The sequence below is a fragment of the Rhincodon typus genome, chromosome 5 (assembly GCF_021869965.1).
Source record: "Rhincodon typus isolate 14 chromosome 5, sRhiTyp1.1, whole genome shotgun sequence".
Lineage (NCBI taxonomy): Eukaryota > Metazoa > Chordata > Chondrichthyes > Orectolobiformes > Rhincodontidae > Rhincodon > Rhincodon typus.
Window position 1 is genome coordinate 74,134,450 of NC_063336.1, and position 20,249 is coordinate 74,154,698.

The following is a 20,249-nucleotide window of genomic DNA, read 5'->3' on the forward strand; positions in this document are numbered from 1 at the left end:
CGATATTCTTCCAAAACTTTGTCTGTTTTCAGTCGCCTAGACTTTATGTATGCTTCCTTTTTCCTCTTTGCTACTCTCACAATTTCACCTGTCATCCATGGTTCCCTAATCTTGCCCTTTCTATTCTTCATTTTCACAGGGACATGTCTGTCCTGCACTCTAATCAACCCCTCTTTAAAAGCCTCCCACATATCAAATGTGGATTTACCCTCAAACAGCTGCTCCCAATCCACATTCCGCAGCTCCTGCCAAATTTTGCTATCGTTGGCCTTCCCTCAATTCAGCACTCTTCCTTTACGACCGGTCTTTGTCCATCAGTATTCAAAAATTTACGGAATTGTGATCACTATTCCCAAAGCAATCCTCTACTGAAACTTCAACCACCTGGCCGGGCTCATTCCCCAACACCAGATCCAGTATGGCCCCTTCCCGAGTTGGACTATTTACATACTGCTCTGGAAAACCCTCCTGGATGCTCCTTACAAATTCTGCTCCATTTAAACCCCTAACACTAAGTGAATCCCAGTCAATGTTGGGAAAATTAAAATCTCCCATCACCATCACCCTGTTACTCCTACATCTTTCCATAATCTGTCTACGTATTTGTACCTCTATCTCACACTCGCTGTTGGGAGGCCTGTAGTACAGCCCCAACATTGTTACTGCACCCTTCCTATTTCTGAGCTCTGCCCATATTGCCTCACTGCTCGAGTCCTCCATTGTGTCCCCCTTCAGCACAGCTGTGATATCCTCTTTGACCAGTAATGCAACTCCTTTTACCGCCCGCTCTATCCCGCCTGAAACATCTATATCCTGGGATATTTAATTGCCAATCTTGCCGTTCCCTCAACCAAGTCTCAGTAATAGCAATAGCATCATATTCCCAGGTACTAATTCAAGCCCTATGTTCATCTGCCTTACTTACTACACTTCTGGCATTAAAACAAATGCACCTCAGACCACCTGTCCCTTTGCGTTCATCATCTGCTCTCTGCCTACTTTTCCCCTTAGTCACACTGACTTCATTATCTAGTTCCTTACAGGCTTTAGTTACTACCTCCTTTCTATCCACTAACCTCCTCATTTAGCCACTGCCCAAATATATCAGTTCACTCACCTTCGGAGAGGGCAATTCGACCACTCCCACTCAGCTCTGCTGCTGAAACGAAGAACTTACCTTCCCGGCAGGCCCCCGGTCCTCGCTCTCACTGCTGCTGCAGAAAAAAATGGAGGCTGCTGATTGCACGAGGTAAGTTTTTAACTGGGAAACTTACCTCCCGGCAGGCCCCCGGTCCTCGCTCTCACTGCTCCCGCTGCTGCAAAAAAAAATGAAGTATTTCCCTGGAGCATTGGAGGCCAAAGGGTGGCCTTATAGAGGTTTATGAAATCATGAGAGACATGGATAGAGTGAATAGTTCAACGTCTTTTTCCTAGGGTGGGGGAGTCCAAAACTAGAAGGTATAGGATTAAAGTGAGAGGGGAAAGATTTATAAAGAACCTGAGGGGTAAGTTTTTCATATAGAGGCTGGTGCAAGTATGGAAACAGCTGTCAGAGGAAGTGGTGGAGGTGCATACAATTACGACATTTAAAAGGCATCTGGATGCGTACGTGAATAGGAAGAGTTTACAGGGATGTGGGCCAAAAGCAAATGGGAATAGATCAGATTGAGATGTTTGGTTGGCGTAGATGAGTTGGACTGAAGCGTTTGTTTCCGTGCTGCATGACTGTATGATCTAATGATCCAAACACATTGAACAGAGCTTTTGTTTTTAAAAAATGATCCATTTAGAAACAAATCCAAGCGCTTAGCGTGAAAGATAAATTAGTTTTCTGGGACAATGCTGGGACACGTACCTCTAAAAAGAGATGGCAGGTTCTGTTGGTTTGTAATGTGTTCAGAGGGTCGTGAGGCTGCAAAACTCCGCTCTGATTTCAAACTGGTCCTCTGCAACATTGGACGGTGAGATTTCTTCATTCTTCCCCTCCCCGTATGCACAGGCACGAGCTGGGCACAACAAATCAAATTTCCACTCCTCCCACCACTCACTCCGTCTTTCTCCATCCTTCTCTCTAGCTTCAACTCTGCCCCTCTCTCTACATTCATCCATTTCTTAACTTCAGTCCCCCTCATATTCCCCACCTCTCTATTTCCATTTCCCATTCTATCTTCGACCCCATCGTTAGCTGCATCCCTCACGCTATCTCCAGTATTCTCTTCCATTCATTTCTGACTCCACCCCGTCTCTCCATCTCCCTCTCTCATTCCCTTTCGCTTGCTCCCTATACTATCCCTCCTTTTACCTCCAAACCTCTCTTTCCTTCGCCCTCTTTCTATTCCATTCTCTATATGTAGAACGCCTCTCTATCTCTATCCCTCTATATATGGCCGCTCCCACCCCGCCAAACCCACCATCTCCATCTTCCTCCCTATATGATTTTCTCTTTCTAAACCCTGCCCCACCCCCAACCCGTGTGTGTTGAGGAGCAGTCGGTGTTGGCACCACTCCAGCAGCAGGCGGGTTAACTGCAGTATTGTATGTGACGTTGGTGTAACAGTCATTGCTGGCATTTAGAGCAGTGTCCGGAGCAGTTTCACTCCTGCTTTGTTCGGCGAGAAGATATGATGAAGACTACTGCAGGCAGCCTGGCTTTCCCTGTGGTCGTGGACACACGATGAAATCCGCGGTGGTTGCTCGGCTCTTCCTGATGCTGCCCTGGCTGCTCATTGTCCTCATCATAGTGGATATTGAGCCCTGGAGACCCTCTGTCCGGAGCCCTGTATCCCCAAGCCAGCTGACCAGGAGTCCTCGGCTGGATTCGCTCTCCAACCAGTCCATCCCCACTATCTATGCCATTACGCCAACCTACAGTAGACCGGTGCAGAAAGCTGAGCTGACCAGACTGGCCAATACTTTCCGCCAGCTGTCCCATTTCCACTGGGTGCTGGTGGAGGACTCCACTTTCCGGAGCCGCTTGGTCACCGAGCTGCTGGCCCACTCGGGGGTACTCTCCTACACTCATGTGCCAACGCCCCGTAGGTACAAGCGCCCAGGGCTGCCCCAAGCCACCGAGCAACGGAACCAGGGACTGCGCTGGGTCCGCCGCAACAGGTCCCTCCGCAGCTCCGGGGTCGTATTCTTTGCGGATGATGATAACACCTACAGCCTCAAACTGTTCCGAGAGGTAAGGAAGGGCTTGTAGTCCAAATACTCCCCAAACCGCAGAGTGGCTGCAATAACAAATACTCTCTCATCGTGATCTTCCAGCCTCTCCCTCGCTCTCCATTCCTGCGCTGTGTCTCCTCTCACACTCTATCTCTCTCTGCACCTGTCACCGTTGCCTTGCTTTCTCTCTTTCACTCTATATTCATTCCCTCCCTCTTCCTCCGTATTTACTCTTTACCTGTATTCATTCTCCCTGGCACTGTATTCACACTGCCTCTTCCTTGATTCACTCACACACTGCCTCTTGCTGTATTCGCTCTCTTTGACATAAAATGATAGAATTTTACAGTGCAGAAGGAGGCCATTCAGTCCAGCCTATCCGTACCAGCCCCCAAAACAGCTACCCAGCTCGTCCCATTCTCCAACCCAATCTCTGCAGACCTCTATGTTCATCACTTTCAAATATTTATCACTTTTAAAACCTTGTCTGGAATCCACATCCACCACTCCCAGGCAGCGCATTCCAAAACCTAACAACACTCGGTCTATTTCTACACGTTTTCACTCTTGCTTTATGTTTTTACTTTCCCCTGTCCCAGTTTCCATTCGTCCTGTCCCTATATTCACTCTTTCCGCCCATCTCTGTATTCACTTTCCCTCCGCCTCTCTGGGTGTCTGATCTCCCCCCACTTCTCTCTCTCCGTATTTGCTTTTCCCCGCTCCTCTCTGTATTCACGCTCCCCCACCACCTCTCTTTCTCTCTCTCTCTATTCACACTTCCCCTGGGTTCCAATCCGAAACATCAACTTTCCTGCTCCTCTCAAACTGCCTGGCCTGCTGTGTTCTTCCAGCTCCATGCTGTGTTATCGCTGGCTCCAGCATCTACAGTTCTTGCTACTTCCTGGCTCTTTCTCCCTGTATTCACATTCCGTCTCTTTGAATTCACCCTCCCCATCTTTGGTATCTGTGTGTATTCACCCTGCCCTCCCCTCCCTCTTTCTTTTTCTTTGCATTCGTCTTCCCACGTCTTTCTGTCTTTGTATTCACTCTCCCCTGTCTGCATCTTCCTGCGTGTCATCTTATTCCATCTCTGTATTGTTATTGGCCTCTGAATCCTCTCTCACCTTCTCTGTCTCTTGTATTCTATCCCTCTTTCTGTATTCTCAGTCTCCTATATTCTATTCCTCGTGTCTATATTCTCTCACTCCCTAATCTCTCTATTTCTGTATATTCTCCATCTCCCTAATTTCTTTCTCTCTATTGTACCTCTCCCATTATTGTATCTATCTGAATTCTCGCTTTCTCTGTATTTTCTCTTTCTGTCTCTATTATTGTACTCTTTCTCTGTAATCTGTATCTGCCTCTCTACCACTACATTCTTTAACTGTTCTTATTTAGTTTTCTCATAGTGGTCTTATTTTGTCCATATTGTAGCTCACTCAGCTGACTTACTGTGTAGATGCAGTGTATTTAAATATGTGCCTTAACACTCAAGCCTCTGCATCATTTCTATCCATACATGTCTCATTGTCTCTACAAGATCAGAACTCTGTCCACTTGCTGTCTGCATTTCCCATACTTACATTCTCTCCTTTGTTGCACTCTGATTAATTCCAGCCATTTTCTGCCTTCTTCTCTCTCTGTATTCTCTGCATCACAGCAATCTGTCTTGGTATCTCTTTCGCCAGCCTCCACTCTGCACACTCTGTTTCTTCAGCTCCACTATTCCTGGTTATATTCTTCTGAGTTCACACATCATTTCTTTATTTTCCCTCTTTTTGTTTACTGTCAGTCCCGTCATTTCTGTTCACTTTGCTAGCTTTAGTTCTGTGCTCCCTTCTTTCAGGGTTCTGCTGTCGGTGCTTCCTTTTATAATGGTCTCCTTTTTATATTTCACTCAGTTCTCAGTGATTGATTTGGGAACGCCTGTTCACACCAGTTCTTGTCAGGGAAGAATGTGCTGCGAGGTGTGTAACTGTGTGGCAGCTGTAACCTTGTGAGTGAGAAAGGGACACACTGTGTACTGGCAGCAGAGAGCACTCGCGTGGTTGCTCTGTTTGTCTGGCTCTGTGTGCTTGCTGAAGAAGTTGGATGTGTGAGATTGCAAGGTTCTATCTTGCTTGAAAGAGTTTGGGCTTGTATCTATCTGTGGGAGATTCATATCGTATATATGTGAGACTGTGGGTTGAATTGCAGATGAAGGAGCAGGGAAATAAGAGTAGCTTTCAAACAAATGGGCCAAGCGGTCGCTGTCTGATTTGAAGTGTGATGTGTATCATTTTTCTCTATATCTGTGACAGAATGATAGTGTACATGGGTATGTCCATGTGTGGAGATCACTTTGTGTCTGCAGCTAAGTCTATCTCCTACACTCCACCCCCATCCCCACCCCCACCCCCACCCCACCCTTCATTTTGGCTCTGTATCAAGTTATTGCAAGGTTAATTATAGGTTTGCGGTTGCTGATTCTTAGGTAGAATGATGGCAGATTACTCCATGTCATTCTGCGTGAATGATCTTGGTGCCCTCAGCAACTGATGAACATTGCCAATGAGATTAAGCAGTCTGCAGCACCCCTCTCTCACAGCACTGCAAACTGTACCTCCTGCCTAATTCCAAATGAGAAATAAATCTTGACTGAATAAGATCACATAATGTAAACAGCACTATCAACAGACAGTTATCTCAAGATTGACACATCTTTGCATATTATAGGTACTAAGTGGAATACGGAGAACATCGGAATATGACATTGTGATAGAAGATCAGCCATGATCATATTGAGTAGTGAGCCAAATGGCCATCTACTCCAATTTTTCCATCTCTTGATGTTTCTCTGTTCCAACAACACGCTGGATGTCCTTTATTGATATGAATATTGAGTCACCCACTGTCACTGCACCCCATGAAAACAAAATAACTGCAGCAGGTCTGGCAGCAACTGTGGAGAGAGAAACACAGTTAATGTTTGAGAGAACTCAGTTCTGAAGAGTCATATCAGAAACATTAACTCTGTTTCACTTTCCACAGTTGCTACCAGCCCTGTTGAGCTCTTCAGCAATTTCTATTGTCACTAGTCTGTGGTTAGACATTTTTTTAAAATTTATTCATTCATTGGATGTGGACATTTGTTGCCTATCCTTAATTGTCTTTGAGAAGATGGTGGTGAGCTGCCTGCTTGAACCACAGCAGTCCATGTGCTGTAGGTAGACCCACAATGCCATCAGGGAGGGAGTTCCACAAATTGGCCACTTCAGAGGGCAACTTAGAGTCAACCATTTCACTGCGGGTCTGGAGTCACATGTAGGCCAGACCAGGTAAAGGCCATCATTAGTAAGTTTTTACAACAACTGACAACGATTTAACAGTCAGATTTTATTTACTGAATTCAGATTCCACTGGCTGCGTTGTGGGTTTCAAAGCAGTGTCTCCAAAACATGTACCTGGGACAGCGCATTCCTAGTCCAGTGACATTACCAATACACCAATGCCCACACTAGTAGACATCTTTTGAAAAATCAGTGTGGAGACCGGAGAGCCGAATTGCAAAGGTGATACAAATAAAACAAGTAACCATTACTTATAGCCTAGCTTTGAGCAATTACTAAAATAAATGAAAAAGATAATAAAAATATTGAGGAATTATGATTTTGATATACAAATACTTACAATATGTTGTGCAATGCAACTCTACTTATTGTATAGATTAACAATGAAAGGTCTACTGCTGTCTGTATTTTGTACGAAATTGTATAAATTGTTTGTTATCAGGGTCAGTTCATTAAATTCTCAATCATTTACATACAGCTTAGAGGTTTGTTCTATACCTTTTTTGTAGGCTGTTTACATTTGAGTGGTTGTAGCAGTGGTTGTAGATAGTAACAGTGGGAGGTAAGGAGGAAGAATTTAAGTGAAGTTCAGATGAAGCTTTTCCTGCACGGAGCACACATTCAGTTGTATCAGAATAGATTTGGTATGTACGAACTGAGATCCATTTCCATTCACATGCTGTTTGGTAAGTTCAGCATTTTGAAGAAGTGACACATATGCAACAGTGGGACTTGTGGAACTATTAGAGGCCTGTTATAGTTTCAAGGTCCATTTTCTCCCAAGGTTTGTAATAATATCTCTGATCAGGTTATGTAGAAAATATCTGTTAAACACAGTAAAGTGGTCATTCTTGAGATATAACGTGAAGCCTGAGAAGACGTAGCTGATATCTTTCATAATTGCACTTTAACATTTCCCAAAATTGAGATTCCCATCTGAGATCATGTTGAATATAGACTCTGAGCTCCATGTCTGGTTGTTGTGTGATCTTAGTATCATCTAAGTTAACAAGAGAGCAAACCAAGAAGGTTGTGTATTTTTTTAAAAAATGATTCATTCACAGGTTATGCACGTCGCTGTCTAGGCCAGCATTTATTGCCCATCCCTAATTGCCCAGAGGGCAGTTAAGAGTCAACCAGTCACATGTACGCCAGACCAGGTAGGGATGGCAGTTTCCTTCCCAAAAGGAAAATTAGCCCAAGTCATTCACATCTTTATAGTGATGAATAGGTGTGGTGTTAAGACAGGTAGAATTAGAATCATACAGTAAAAATATACTACTACTTACAAGTTCTGAGGAAGGGTCACAGACCTGAAATATTAACTTTGATTTTTTTTGTCACAGATGCTGCCAGACCCGTTGAGCTTTTCCAGCAACTTCTGTTTTTGTTACTATTTACACTAGTCCCATTTTCCCATACCAGACACATGCCATTGAACGTCATAACATTAAGTACTTTTTAAAGATTGAGAGGTTTCCACCTCAACTACCCTGCCAGGCAGCGCATTTCAGATTTCCACCAGATATGAGGCAAAGGTTTCCCCCCCACCACCCCGAATCCCATCTAAACTTCCTGCCTTGCCCTTAAAATTATGCGCCTTTGTTGTTAACCCTTGACTAAGGGGAACAATTGCTTTCTATTCACCCTGCCCATGCCCCTCAATCTTATACACTGCGATTAGGTCCCCCCCTCAACCTTTCTACTCCAGAGAAAGGACTAAAGCTTATTCAACTTCTCTTCACAGTTGAAATGCTCCATCCCAGACAACATCCTGGAAATTCTCCTTTACATGCCCCCCAACAATACAATGTCATCCTTCCTACAGGGTGGTGATGAGAACTGCACACAATAATCCAGCTGTGGCCTAATTTCTATATGGTTCTAACATAACCTCCCTCCTCTTAAAATATATGCCTTGACTGATAAACACAAACATTCCATTTGTCTTCTTAATTAACCTGTCCTGCCCTCTTCAGGCATCTGTGGACAAGCACTGCCAGATCTCTCTATGCTTCCTGGTGTCCTGATTCATTGAGTACACTCTTGTCACCTACTCAGTCTTGGGTGTTTAGACTGCTTCTTTGAATCAGTGCAGTGGACAGTATTATCAAAAATATGTGAAGTCTGCCCCCTGGGAACTAGTGCACACATTTCTCAAGGTAACCACAAGAACTTCCTCTCTCCCCAGACACCAATTTTCAGTTTTTAAATCAGGTCAATTCAAAAGCAAAAATTAATAATTTTTTAAAAAGCTAATATGATTAGGGGTCAGAGTAGATGCTCCTCTTGGTGTAAAAATTGAGAACAAAAGGGCACAGGTTTACTGTAACTGGTAAAAGAAAAAAGTGAAGAAGAGTTTACTCACACAGTAAGTGGTTAAGGTCTGGAATGTTTTGTCTGAGTGTGGTGGAGACAGGTTCATTTAAGTGGTTAGAGTTAGATTTTGGAATGTACTGTCTGATAATGTGGAGGAGGCAGGCTCAATCAATACTCTCAAAAAGGAAAGGAAGTCTATGTAGTGTTATGAGGAGAAAGTGAGAAAATGACACTCAGGAAATCAGTCCTTTGGAGAGGAAGCACAAAGGACCTCCCACAGTACTGTGACCATTGTGACACTAAGAACCGGAAACAAAAAATGATTTTTGATCAAGGCTTACTCAACTGACGACACAGATCATCAGTTCCCTGGAGATTAGATTAAACTTGGATGGTGATAACTCTGGAGGTTTTCCCCACACAAGGTAATCCACCATCACCATGAGCCAAACAGCCTGTCCAATCACCTTGACATTCCTTGACTCAGCAGCTTTTGAGAAAAAGAACTTCAACTTCCCACTCCGGTTTGTGTGAACAAGTGATACAAAACCCTTGAATGGCCCAGCTCTAATTTGAAATATTATGCTCAAGAGGCAATAGACGCCCCAAGTCCACAGTCTCACCCATACCCAGCACCACAGTAAGCTTTAGCCTTACAGATCTGAACACTCCCATCAGCTCAATTCATTCTTCTCAAAGCAAGAAAACTTAGTTTGATACAGCAGCGGATATAACTTCTACACCAGCATCAATCACACTGACTGCATCACTAGTCAAATGGAAGTCACAGTGCCTATGTTACCAGGTCAAATAGCTCTCATTTTAACAGCATCTCCAGGTCAAACAACGCTCACACTGACTGCCTCACCAGGTCAAAGAGATCGTGCAGTTGCTGCCTCACCAGGTCAAATAGCACTCAGAGTAAGAGCATCACCAGGTTGGATAGCTCTTGTAGTGACTGCACTACTGGTCGAATACCACTCTCACTGGTTGCATCACGAGGTCAAAAAGCTCTTACAGGTGTGCATCACTAGGTTGGATAGTTCTCACCCTGACTGCATCACCAGCTGAAATGGCACTCACAGTGAGTATATCACCAGGTTAAAAAACAGTGACCGTATCACAAGACACATTAACTCTTTGCCAGACAGCATCACATGGTTACATAGAACGTAGAACAGTACAGGCCTTTCGGCCCACATGTTGTGCTGAACTTTTACCCTGGTTGATTAGTTCTCACCCAGACTGCATCACCAGGTCAAATACCATTCACACTAACTGCATCACCAGGTCAAATGGCTTAAATGCTGACTACATCACCAGGTCGATTACCTCCTGTGGGAACTGCATCACCGGATCAAATAGCACTCTCAGTGTCTGCATCACCCAGTCAAATAGCTCTGCCTGTGACTTTATCACCACGTCAAATGGGTCTTACAGGTACAGCAAAACCAACTTGAATAGCTCTCACTGTGATTGTAATCACTATCAGACAGAAACATAGAAATTTTACATTACAGAAGGAAGCCATTTGATGCATTGCATACTAGAGGCTACCAAAAGAGCCACCCACCTCATTCCGTTCTCCTGCCATATCTCCGTAGCCATCTATAGACATCAGATTCAAATATATATTCAGATCTCTTTTGAAACCTCCAATGGAGTCTGCCATCAGTTTCCCAGGCAGCGTCTTCCAAATCCAAACAATGGAATAAAGAAGTTTCTCCTCATTTCACTCCTAGCTTTCTTGCTGATAGTCATGAAATTGTAACCCCTAGATACTAACATATGAACCAGTAGAAACCAAATATTCTTCTTTACCCTGTCAAAATTCATGATTTTGTGCACCTCAATAAGGTCACCTTTTAATCGTCTCTGCTCCTAGGGGAATAAGCCCAATTTCTCTCATCTTTCCTTGCTTCTGAAATCTCTCATTCCTGGTATCATTCCAGGTATCATTCCAGTAAATCTCCTTTCTACTGTCTCCAGGGCTCAAACATCCTTCCTTAAAGATGCCCAGAACTGAACATGGTACCCCAAGTATCACCTGACCAATGATTTGTAGCATCACATCCTTGTTTTTGTAGCCTGTGCTTCAGTTTGTAAATTCAAGGATTTTATAAGCTTTCTTCACAACTGTTTTACCTTGCCTAGTCTCCTCCAGAAAATTATAAACATGAATCCTGAGGTCCCTCTGCACCTGTGCTCCCCTCAAAGTTGTACCGTTGAGCCAATTTTTGTATGTGTTTCTTCAAGCAAAGTGCATTACCTCACATTTCTCTGCCCATTTGGCCAACTTCTCAATGTCCCTCTGAAGTCACTCATCATCATCCTCACAATTCAGTTTTCTCCCTAGTTTAGTATCATCTGCAAGATTAGAGATTTTGCCCTCAACACTCGTCTCCGAATCATTTGTGTTAAAATCAGCAAAAGCAAGGGTATCAACACTGATGCTGGGAACACCATTTTCAACTCATCGCCAATCTGAGAAATGCCCATCTATACCTGCCCTGTTTTTCTTATCTTTTTGCCCATCCATCATGTCAAGGGACAATCAATTCCAAAGATTTCTAATTTGCTGACGAACCAACTATGTGGTGCCATATCAAATGCTTTCTGAAAATCTAAATAGATAAGGTTCACAGCACTACCCTCATCCACTGCCTTCATTGCCAAGTTGAATAGCACTCCATAACTACATCACCTGGTCAAATACCCCTCATGTTGATTGCATCCCCAGGCTGAATAGCACTCACACCGACTGCATCACCAGGTAGAACAACTCTCACAGGTACTGCATCACCAGGTCAAATAGCTCTCACACTGACTACATCTCGAACCTTAGGAAGACTCAAAGGCAATCCTCAAATATGCTGACTATGTGCAGCCCAGCTCATCATGCCATATAGCTGGTCTTGTCTCAGTTGTAAAGTGGAGCAGTCATCTTATCACAGGGATAAATGTGAAGGTGAACATCCTTATTCTGGATGTTTTAATTCCCTACCCCCAGAAGATAGTGGAAACAATAAGAAGACATTTGCAGGATTTAGGGAAAACAATCATGAAGCCACACTAAATCCTTTGTCAGACAAAACACTTTCACGTGAAGTTAAACATCAAATCTGCTTTCTCTGCTGCACAGAGTAATTGGGATTGGGACTTTATGTCTTGTGGAAACTGCAAGGGCAACAATATGCACACAGTGTAATAACCTCTCCTGGCTGCTGTATTTAATCCTGATCCTGTAGTTCAGATAACACACAGTCTTTGACTCAATCTGTTCCTCACACTCTGTCCCTCAACCACCATCTCTTTCCCTGTGTCAGACCTGCTGAATTTGTCCAGCCCTTTCCGATTTTACTTCAGATCTCCAGCATCCGCTGTATTTTGCTTTTATTTCTATACTTCAGGCCTGATTTTAACTCTGTGCCAGTGGATGAGTTTTAAAAAGTAAAGATCTTGCCCTGTGATTGTCATGGGCAAACACAAATATGTTCATAATAAATCCCTTTAAATATCAATGTAATGCAGAGAAGAAAGCCTTGAATTTATGAAGCAGCTTCTCATTTGTTTCAACAGTATCTCCAACCTTGTTACAAACAATGAATTATTCACTTACATTGGTTAATGGCTGGGTTAATTTCCGCATAAGGAACTGAATGTAGTCATTGATAAAAAGTTCAGTTAAAGACTTTACTACTCAATGTCTTTGAGATCTAAACAACAAAATCATCCTTTGAATAAGAACTTTAAAATGCTCAGTGGCCTCTTAAGTTTTCTTTTAAACTATTAAAATGGTACTTTTTTTTCTTATGTTACTACGCTCCAAGGCTGTGTCAATGTGTATGATCAAATTTCACAATGTGCAGGAAGGAAAAGATAAGATTGTGCAAAAGTTTAACATTCCAAAAGGCATACTTCTACTCGAGTGCTGAAATCCTACCATCTGGGTGGGAGCTATATGTCCCAACAAACCTATGGTCTTTAAAATACCACCCAGTTAGTTGCACTCACCCATTCTGCCTCTGCTGTTTTCCCTTTTCAAATATCAGTCCAATTCCTTCCTGATAATATCACTTCATTCTACTTTCACATCCTTTTAAGACAATTGCATTCTATGTCATAACAACAACAAACTACTCCCTTTGAGAATGAGACAAAACTGATTTCAGGTAAGTAGTAAAAGCAGCAATGGGAACATGAGAAGAAATGTTTTTTTCTGAGGCAAGTGGTGAAGCACTTGAAGGTACTGCCCGAGAGTGTGGTGGAGGCAGGTTCGAGAATTTCAAGAGGGCATTGCATTGTTATCTGAAAATGAAATATGTGCTCCAGGGAGAAGGTGACACTGGGTGAATTAGTCCTTCAGAGAACTACCACATCTCTTGTGGAGGTTATGTTGGACCTGTACAGGATTTTGGTTAGGTCACAGCTGGAGTACTGTGTGCACTTCTAATCACTACAGTGTAGGAAGGACGTGATTGCTCTAGAGGGGTGCAGAGGAGATTCACCAGGATGTGATGGAGCACTTTAGCAATGAGGAGATGCTGTATAAACTCAGGTTGTTTTCTATGGAGTGGAGAAGGTTGAAGGGGAAACTGATATAGGTGTATACAATTATGAAGATTATGATTATTAAGATAATGATAAGATAATATTATTAAGATTGTAGTAGAAAGCAACTGGTCCCTATGAATGAAGGGTCAATCATTAGGCATAATTTTGTAGTGAAAGGCAGGAGGTTTTGAGGAACAAAAAAACACTTTCACCAAGAAGATTGTGCAGGTCTGCTTTGGAGGGTGGTTGAGGCGGTAATCTCACAACCTTTACAAAGAACTTGGATAAGAGCTTGAAATTAATACCATTTAAAGTCCCATGATGGGAAGTGGAAATGGTGTAGATTTAGAGTATCTTTGGTGCTACAGACTCAATGGGCTTAAGGGCCCGTTGTACTATACGATTGTATAGTGGGCTGAGGGTCTCATACCGTGCTGTAACAATAATGGTTCAATGAATATCCTTTGCTGAATGCTTCTCTGCATCAGTGGGACATCTTCAACCTCAAGCACGCTAAGACAGCCAGTCATTGGCAATTCCCTTAGCTACTTATGGCTGATATGTCCCATCTCACCTGCAATACATTGGATTTTTTCTGCATTACATTTTGCCCATCATTGTTCGACTAACTTAGATATTAGAGTTTAAATAAGGGGAGTGGGGTACATTTCCAGGATGGCAACCTGTAACTAATGGAATGCCATTAGGATTAGTGCTGGGGCCATAGTTATTTGCATATATGTTGATGACTTGAATGAGGAAAATGGGTTTAACTATTGTTACGTTTGAAGATGACAAAAATAGGTGAGAAGATAAGTGCTAGGGATGACACAAAACAGTCTACAGAGGGATATAGAAAAATTAAGGGGGTTGGCAAAAATTTGGTATATGGAATATAATGTGGGAAAATGTGAGGTTATGCACTTTGGCTGAATGAATAGAGGAGTTGAATATTATTTAAATGGAGAAAGACTGCAGAATGGAATTTGGGACTCCATGCACATAACAGAGAAAACAAGCATATAATAGTATGTAATTTATTAAATCATAAGCTTCTTAGGGAACTTTACATGGAAGACATGGAAGGAATTTTTTCCCTTGTGGGAGAGTATAGGAGCAGACAACATAATCTCAGAGTAAGGGGTCAACAATTTCAGGTGGAGATGAGAAGGAATTTATTCTCTGAGTAGTGAATCTAGAACAAAGAACAATACAGCCCAGGAACAGGCCCTTTGGTCCTCCAAGCCTGTGCCAACAAGTTTTGCCCTTCCATACTAAAACGGTCTTCACTTACAGGATCTGTATCCCTTTATTCCCCTCCTATTCATGTATTCGTCCAGGTGCTTCTTGAATACTGCTATTGTGTCTGCTTCCACCAGCTCCTCTGGCAGTGCATTCCAGGCTCTCACCACCCTGTGGATTCTGTGGAATTCTTTGCCACAGGGAGCTGTTGAGGCTGGGACATTAAATATATTCAAGGCGGAGATAGACAGATCTTTTACTAGTTAAGGGAATCAAGTTATGGGGAAAAGGCATGAAAGAGGAGTAGAAGATTGTCAGATCAACCGTTGAATCTGCTCCCATGTCTTATGGTCTTATATTGTATCCAACATTTAAAATAATGCCTGTTCTACCTCTTTCAATTCTATTGCTCCTCCCAGTTTGGCTTCATCTGGAAGGTACCAACCTGCTTTGAGTTTCTGAATGTAGGTGAACTGTGGATCATTAGAAACCCTTCAACAAAAAGTGCTAGGCACCCTCTTAAACTTCACTGCACTTTGAGATTATACTTCAGAACATATTCCTCACTTTTCATCCTTTGCCATTCTTTAAAATAATTCTTCTGCAAACAGAGACACCACTAGTCACAGGCCTCCAGTCTGAGAAGCAACCTTCAACCATCATCCTCTGCTTCCTACTATCGAGCCAATTTTGAATCCAATTATCTAGTTCTCCCTAGATCCCATGCAACCTAATCTTCATGGCTAGCCTGCCATGTATGATCTTGTCAGAGACCTTACTAAAATCTACGTAGACATCATCCACTGCCCTGCTCTCATCTATCCTCTTGGTTACCTCTTCAAAAAACTCAAAGATTTGTCAGACATGACTTCCCGTGCACAAATCCATGCTGACTTTCCCTAATCAGACCTCGAGTATCCAAATGTTGGTTGATCCTGTCCCTCAGTATCTTCTCCAATAATTTGCCTATCACTGATTAATTGCAGTGTTCTCCCGGGTATCGATATGTAACCAAAAGGATCATACTTATTTGCATTTGATGTTGTTACTTTTGTTTTTGAAACTGTAGGTATGTTGGCTTATGTTCAACCAGGCATAATCTGCCTAATAATTACTGTTGCCAACATGATGGCTATAAGCATTTCAGAAATTGCATTGCTAGTCTCACTCAACACTTTCAGGTTTATGAGAGCTCTCCCGTGGGGCATTCTCAAGTTTCAAATCTTGCCAATGAATTAAGCATAAGTGAAGAGAACATTGTAAAGTTTGGTTGTGAAACCTCCTTATAATTAATTGTTTGCTGCTGAATATTCTCTACAGTTAATACCTGCAGGAAGCAATCATTTAAATCAAGAAATCAGTGTTATTTCAATGGTCAACTATTAGATGCAAAATATTTTTAGGGTTAAGAAATTCCATTAGTTTATTCATTGTTTAAGTCTCTGCAGTCCATGAGATAAGCTCAGTGCTTTGTCTTTCACAGTGACTCAATAAAATCAATCAGGAATTATGTTGAATTTTCATGGCAGAAACAGGTCATTTGGCCCAAACAGTCTGGGCTAGAATTTCTGAATCAAGTGAGCTTTCATATACTCAACCTTATTGAACGTTTCTTCATAAGAAATAAGAGCAGGAGTACACTATCTGGCCACCCCCCACCACCACCCCCCAAGCCTGCCCCACCATTTCAATAAGATCATGGCTGATCTTTTCGTGCACTCAGCTCCAAGTCCCCACCTGCTCGCCATAATCCTTAATTCCATTACTGTTCAAAAATCTTTCTATCTTTGCCTTAAACACATTCAACAAGGCTGACACAACTGTTTCCACTGGGCAGGGAAATGCAGAGATTCACAAACCTTTGTGTGAAGATGTTCCTCCTCAAATCAGTCCTAAATCTGCTCCACCTTCTTTCAAGGCTATAATCCCCTAGTTCTAGTTTCACCCACCGGTGGAAACAACCTCCCTGCTTCTTTCAAACTCAGAATCATAGAGTCCCTACAGTGAGGAAGCAGACTATACAGCCCATCGAGTCCTTACTGACCATCTTAAAAAAAAGTAAACCACCAGACCCACACCCCTACCCGATCCCTGTAATTCTGCTTTTCACATGACTAATCCACCTAACCTGCACATCTTTGGACTTTCTATCTTACCTATTCCCTTCATAATTTTGTATGTTTCTATAAGACCCCCCCCCCCCCCCCAATTCTACTAAATTCCAGTGACTGTAGTTGCAGTCTAATCAATCGCTCCTAATAAGCCAACCCTCTCAACTCTGGAATTAATCTAGTGAACTCCTCTGCACCCCCTCCAGTGCCAGAAAATCCTTTATCATTGATGAGACCAAAATTGTACACAGTACTCCAGGTGTGGCCTTGCCAGCACCCTATACAGCTGCAACAACCACCCCTCCCCCTGTTTTTAAACACCATCCCTCTAGGAATGGGAGAAAATATTCAGTTTGCCTTAATTACCTGCTACACCTGCAAACCGGTGTTTTGTGATTCATGCACAAAGATACCAGGTCCCTCCATACAGCAGCATGCTGCAATTTTTCAGCATTTAAATAATACTCCATTTTGCTATTATTCCTATCAAAATGGATAACATTACATTTGCCAATATTGTACTCCATCTGCCATACCCTTTCCCACTCACTTAACCTAGCTATATCCCTCTGCAGACAGTGTCCTCAGCACACTTTGCTCTACCACTCATTTTATGGCAATCTGCAAACTTTGACACACTACACTTCGTCCCCAACTCCAAATCAGCTATGTAAACTGTGAACAATTGGAGTCTCAACACCGATCCCTGATGCACACCATTGACCACTGATCAACCACAAAAGCACCCATTTATCCCCACTATTTGCTTTCTTTTAGTTAACCAATCCTCTATCCATCCTAATACATTACAGGTAATGCTATCCACCTTTACCTTATGCAGCACCTTGTTGAATGCCTTCTGGAAATCTGGATACACCACATCCACTGGTTCCCCATTGTCCATCACACTCTATGTCCTCAAAAGAATTCCAGTAAATGGTGTGCCAAAAGGATTGGTGCTGTGTCCACTACTTTTTGTCATTTATATAAATGATTTGGATGTGAACTTAGGAGGTGTAGTTGGTAAGTTTGCCAATGACACCAAAATTGGTGATGTAGTAGACAGCCAAGAAAGTTAACTCAGAGTACAATGGGACCTTGATCAGATGGGCTGGTGGGTCAAGGAATTGCAGGTGGAGTTTAATTTAGATAAATGTGAGGTGGTGCATTTTGGAAAGGCAAATAAGGGCAAAGCTTATACACTTAATGAGAATGTCCTAGGGAACGTTGATGAACAAAGAGATCTTGGAGTGCAGGTTCAGTGTTCCTTGAAAATAGAGTTGTTGGTTGACAGGATATTGAAGAAGGCATTTGGTATGCTTGCCTTTATTGGTCAGTGCATCAAGTATGAGTTGGGAGGTCACACTGTGGCTAAAATGGACATCCGTTTGGCCACTTTTGAAATATTGCATTCAATTCTGGTCTCCTTCTATAGGAAGGATGTTGCAAAACTTGAAACGAGTTCAGAAAAGATTTGAGAATGTTGCCAGGGTTGGAGGGTTTGAGCTATATGGAGAGGTTGAATAGGCTTGGACTGTTTTCCCTCGAACACTGGGTGCTGAGGGGTCATCTTATAGATGTTTATAAAATCCTAAGGGGCATAGATAGGGTGAATAGCCAAGGTCTTTTCCCCAGGGTAGTGGAGTCCAAAATTAGAGGGCATGGGTTTAAGGTGAGGGAGTAAGATTTAAAAAGGGACTTAAGGGGCAAGCTTTTCACACAGGAGTTGGTGTATGTATGGAATGAGCTGCCGGAGGATGTGGTGGAGGCTGGGACAATTACAAACATTTGAAAGGCATCTGGATGGGCATGTGAATATGGAGGGTTGAGAGGGATATGGGCCAAATGCTGGCAATGGGGCTAGATTAATTTAGGATATCTGGTCAGTATGTGCAAATTGGACCAAAGGGTCTGTTTTCCATGCTATACAATCTATGACTCCATGACTCTAAGTTAGCTACATATGACCTGCCTTTCATGAACCCATGCTACCTCTGCCAGATGGGACAATTTCTATCTGGTTGTCTAGCTATTTCTTTTTTGAAGATAGATTCAAGCATTTTTGCCACTACAGAAGTTAAGCTAATGGGCCCAATTACCTGATTTCTGCCTACCTCCTTTTTTATTAACAAGACTATCCCACCACCTTTTCCCTCCCTGCTGTCTATCTGAAAGGTCAATTGAATGTTAAGTTTCCAGTTTTGATCTCTTTGTAACCATGTCTCTGTAATATCTACGAGACCATATCAATTTGTGCTATCAGTTCACCTACCTTATTCTGAATGTTCTGTGCATTGAGATACAAACCTCTTAGGCTTGCCATTTTTTAAATCATCCCAACTTTTCTTTATACCTTGACCCTATTTGCTGTTCACCCGGATTACCTTGTCATCTGTTTGTTTGAATTTTTTTTTATTGTCATCCTTATTTCTCCTTCCTTTGTCACCTTGCTGAGATCACTTTCCCTGTTTGAGGGTCACTGGACCTGAAACATTAACTCAGACTTCTCTCCACAGATGCTGCCAGACCTGCTGAGCTTTTCCAGCTATTTTAACTTAAACCCACCCTAACCACAGTAGCAAATACCCTACAAGACATCAGTCCTGGTCCTGCTGAGACATGATGTGTCTAGTCTGTGCTGGTCCCACCTCCATCCAAAACCAGTCACAGTGTCCCAGGAATGTGAAACCCTCCCCCTTGCGCCATCTTTCCAGTCACATATTGATCAATGTATCCCGCTATTTCTAGTCTGGATAGCGCATGACACTGATAGTAATCCTGAGAGCATTACTTTTGAGGTCCTACTTTTTAAATTTGCCTAACTCTGTATATTCAGCTTTTTGGACGTAACTTTTTTTTTAAAAATTACATCATTGGTACTGTTGTGTACCACACCCACTGGCTGTTCACCCTCCCCCCTCCAGAATGTCCTGCTCCAAGACATCATGAAGCTTAGCATTGGGAAGGCACATGTGGCCAAAAAGTGCCTATTTCCCTTATAATTGAATCCCTGATATTGCATTCCCATACTTTGTCCTCCTTTCCTGTGCAGTAGAGCCAACCATGGTGCAACAAACTTGCTGTTACTGGTTTCCCATGACAGGTCATTCACCCCAACAGTGTCAGAAACAGTATCTGTTTTGTAGGGGAAATAGTGACAGGGGTTTTTGCACTGCCTGTCTAGTCCTCTTACTCTGCTTGGTGGTCAACCATTCCCATTCTGTCTGTGGAGTCTTAGCTTGTGGTGTGACCACCTCTCTGTATTTGCTATCTACGATACTCTAAGTTTTGCTGAGTTCACAGATCACTCCAGCTCCAAAATCTGGGCTTCCAACAGCTGCAGCTGGAGACGCTGCCTGCACGCATACTGGCCTGGGCACTGGAAACATATCCAGTTTCCCACATAGAACAGGGGAGAAAAACATGGCTTTGAGCTCTCCTGCCATAACTTATCCCTTTGCATTGTCTTTTAAAGGACTTTCTAAAGTAAAGTAATATCAATTACTCAAGGGCCCTACTTCCCTTGGTG

The 20,249-nt window shown here is 42.7% G+C and overlaps 1 protein-coding gene across 1 annotated transcript in view; it reads left to right on the plus strand.

Annotated features, from left to right (window-relative positions):
- The first annotated feature begins 2,674 nt into the window (after positions 1-2,674).
- The window catches only part of b3gat2 (beta-1,3-glucuronyltransferase 2 (glucuronosyltransferase S)), a 107,457-nt gene continuing 89,882 nt past the window's right edge, over positions 2,675-20,249 (plus strand). The window contains exon 1 of the mRNA XM_048597158.1: positions 2,675-3,184. Within this exon, the coding sequence (XP_048453115.1) occupies positions 2,675-3,184 (510 nt within the window). The remainder of the gene's footprint in view (positions 3,185-20,249) is intronic.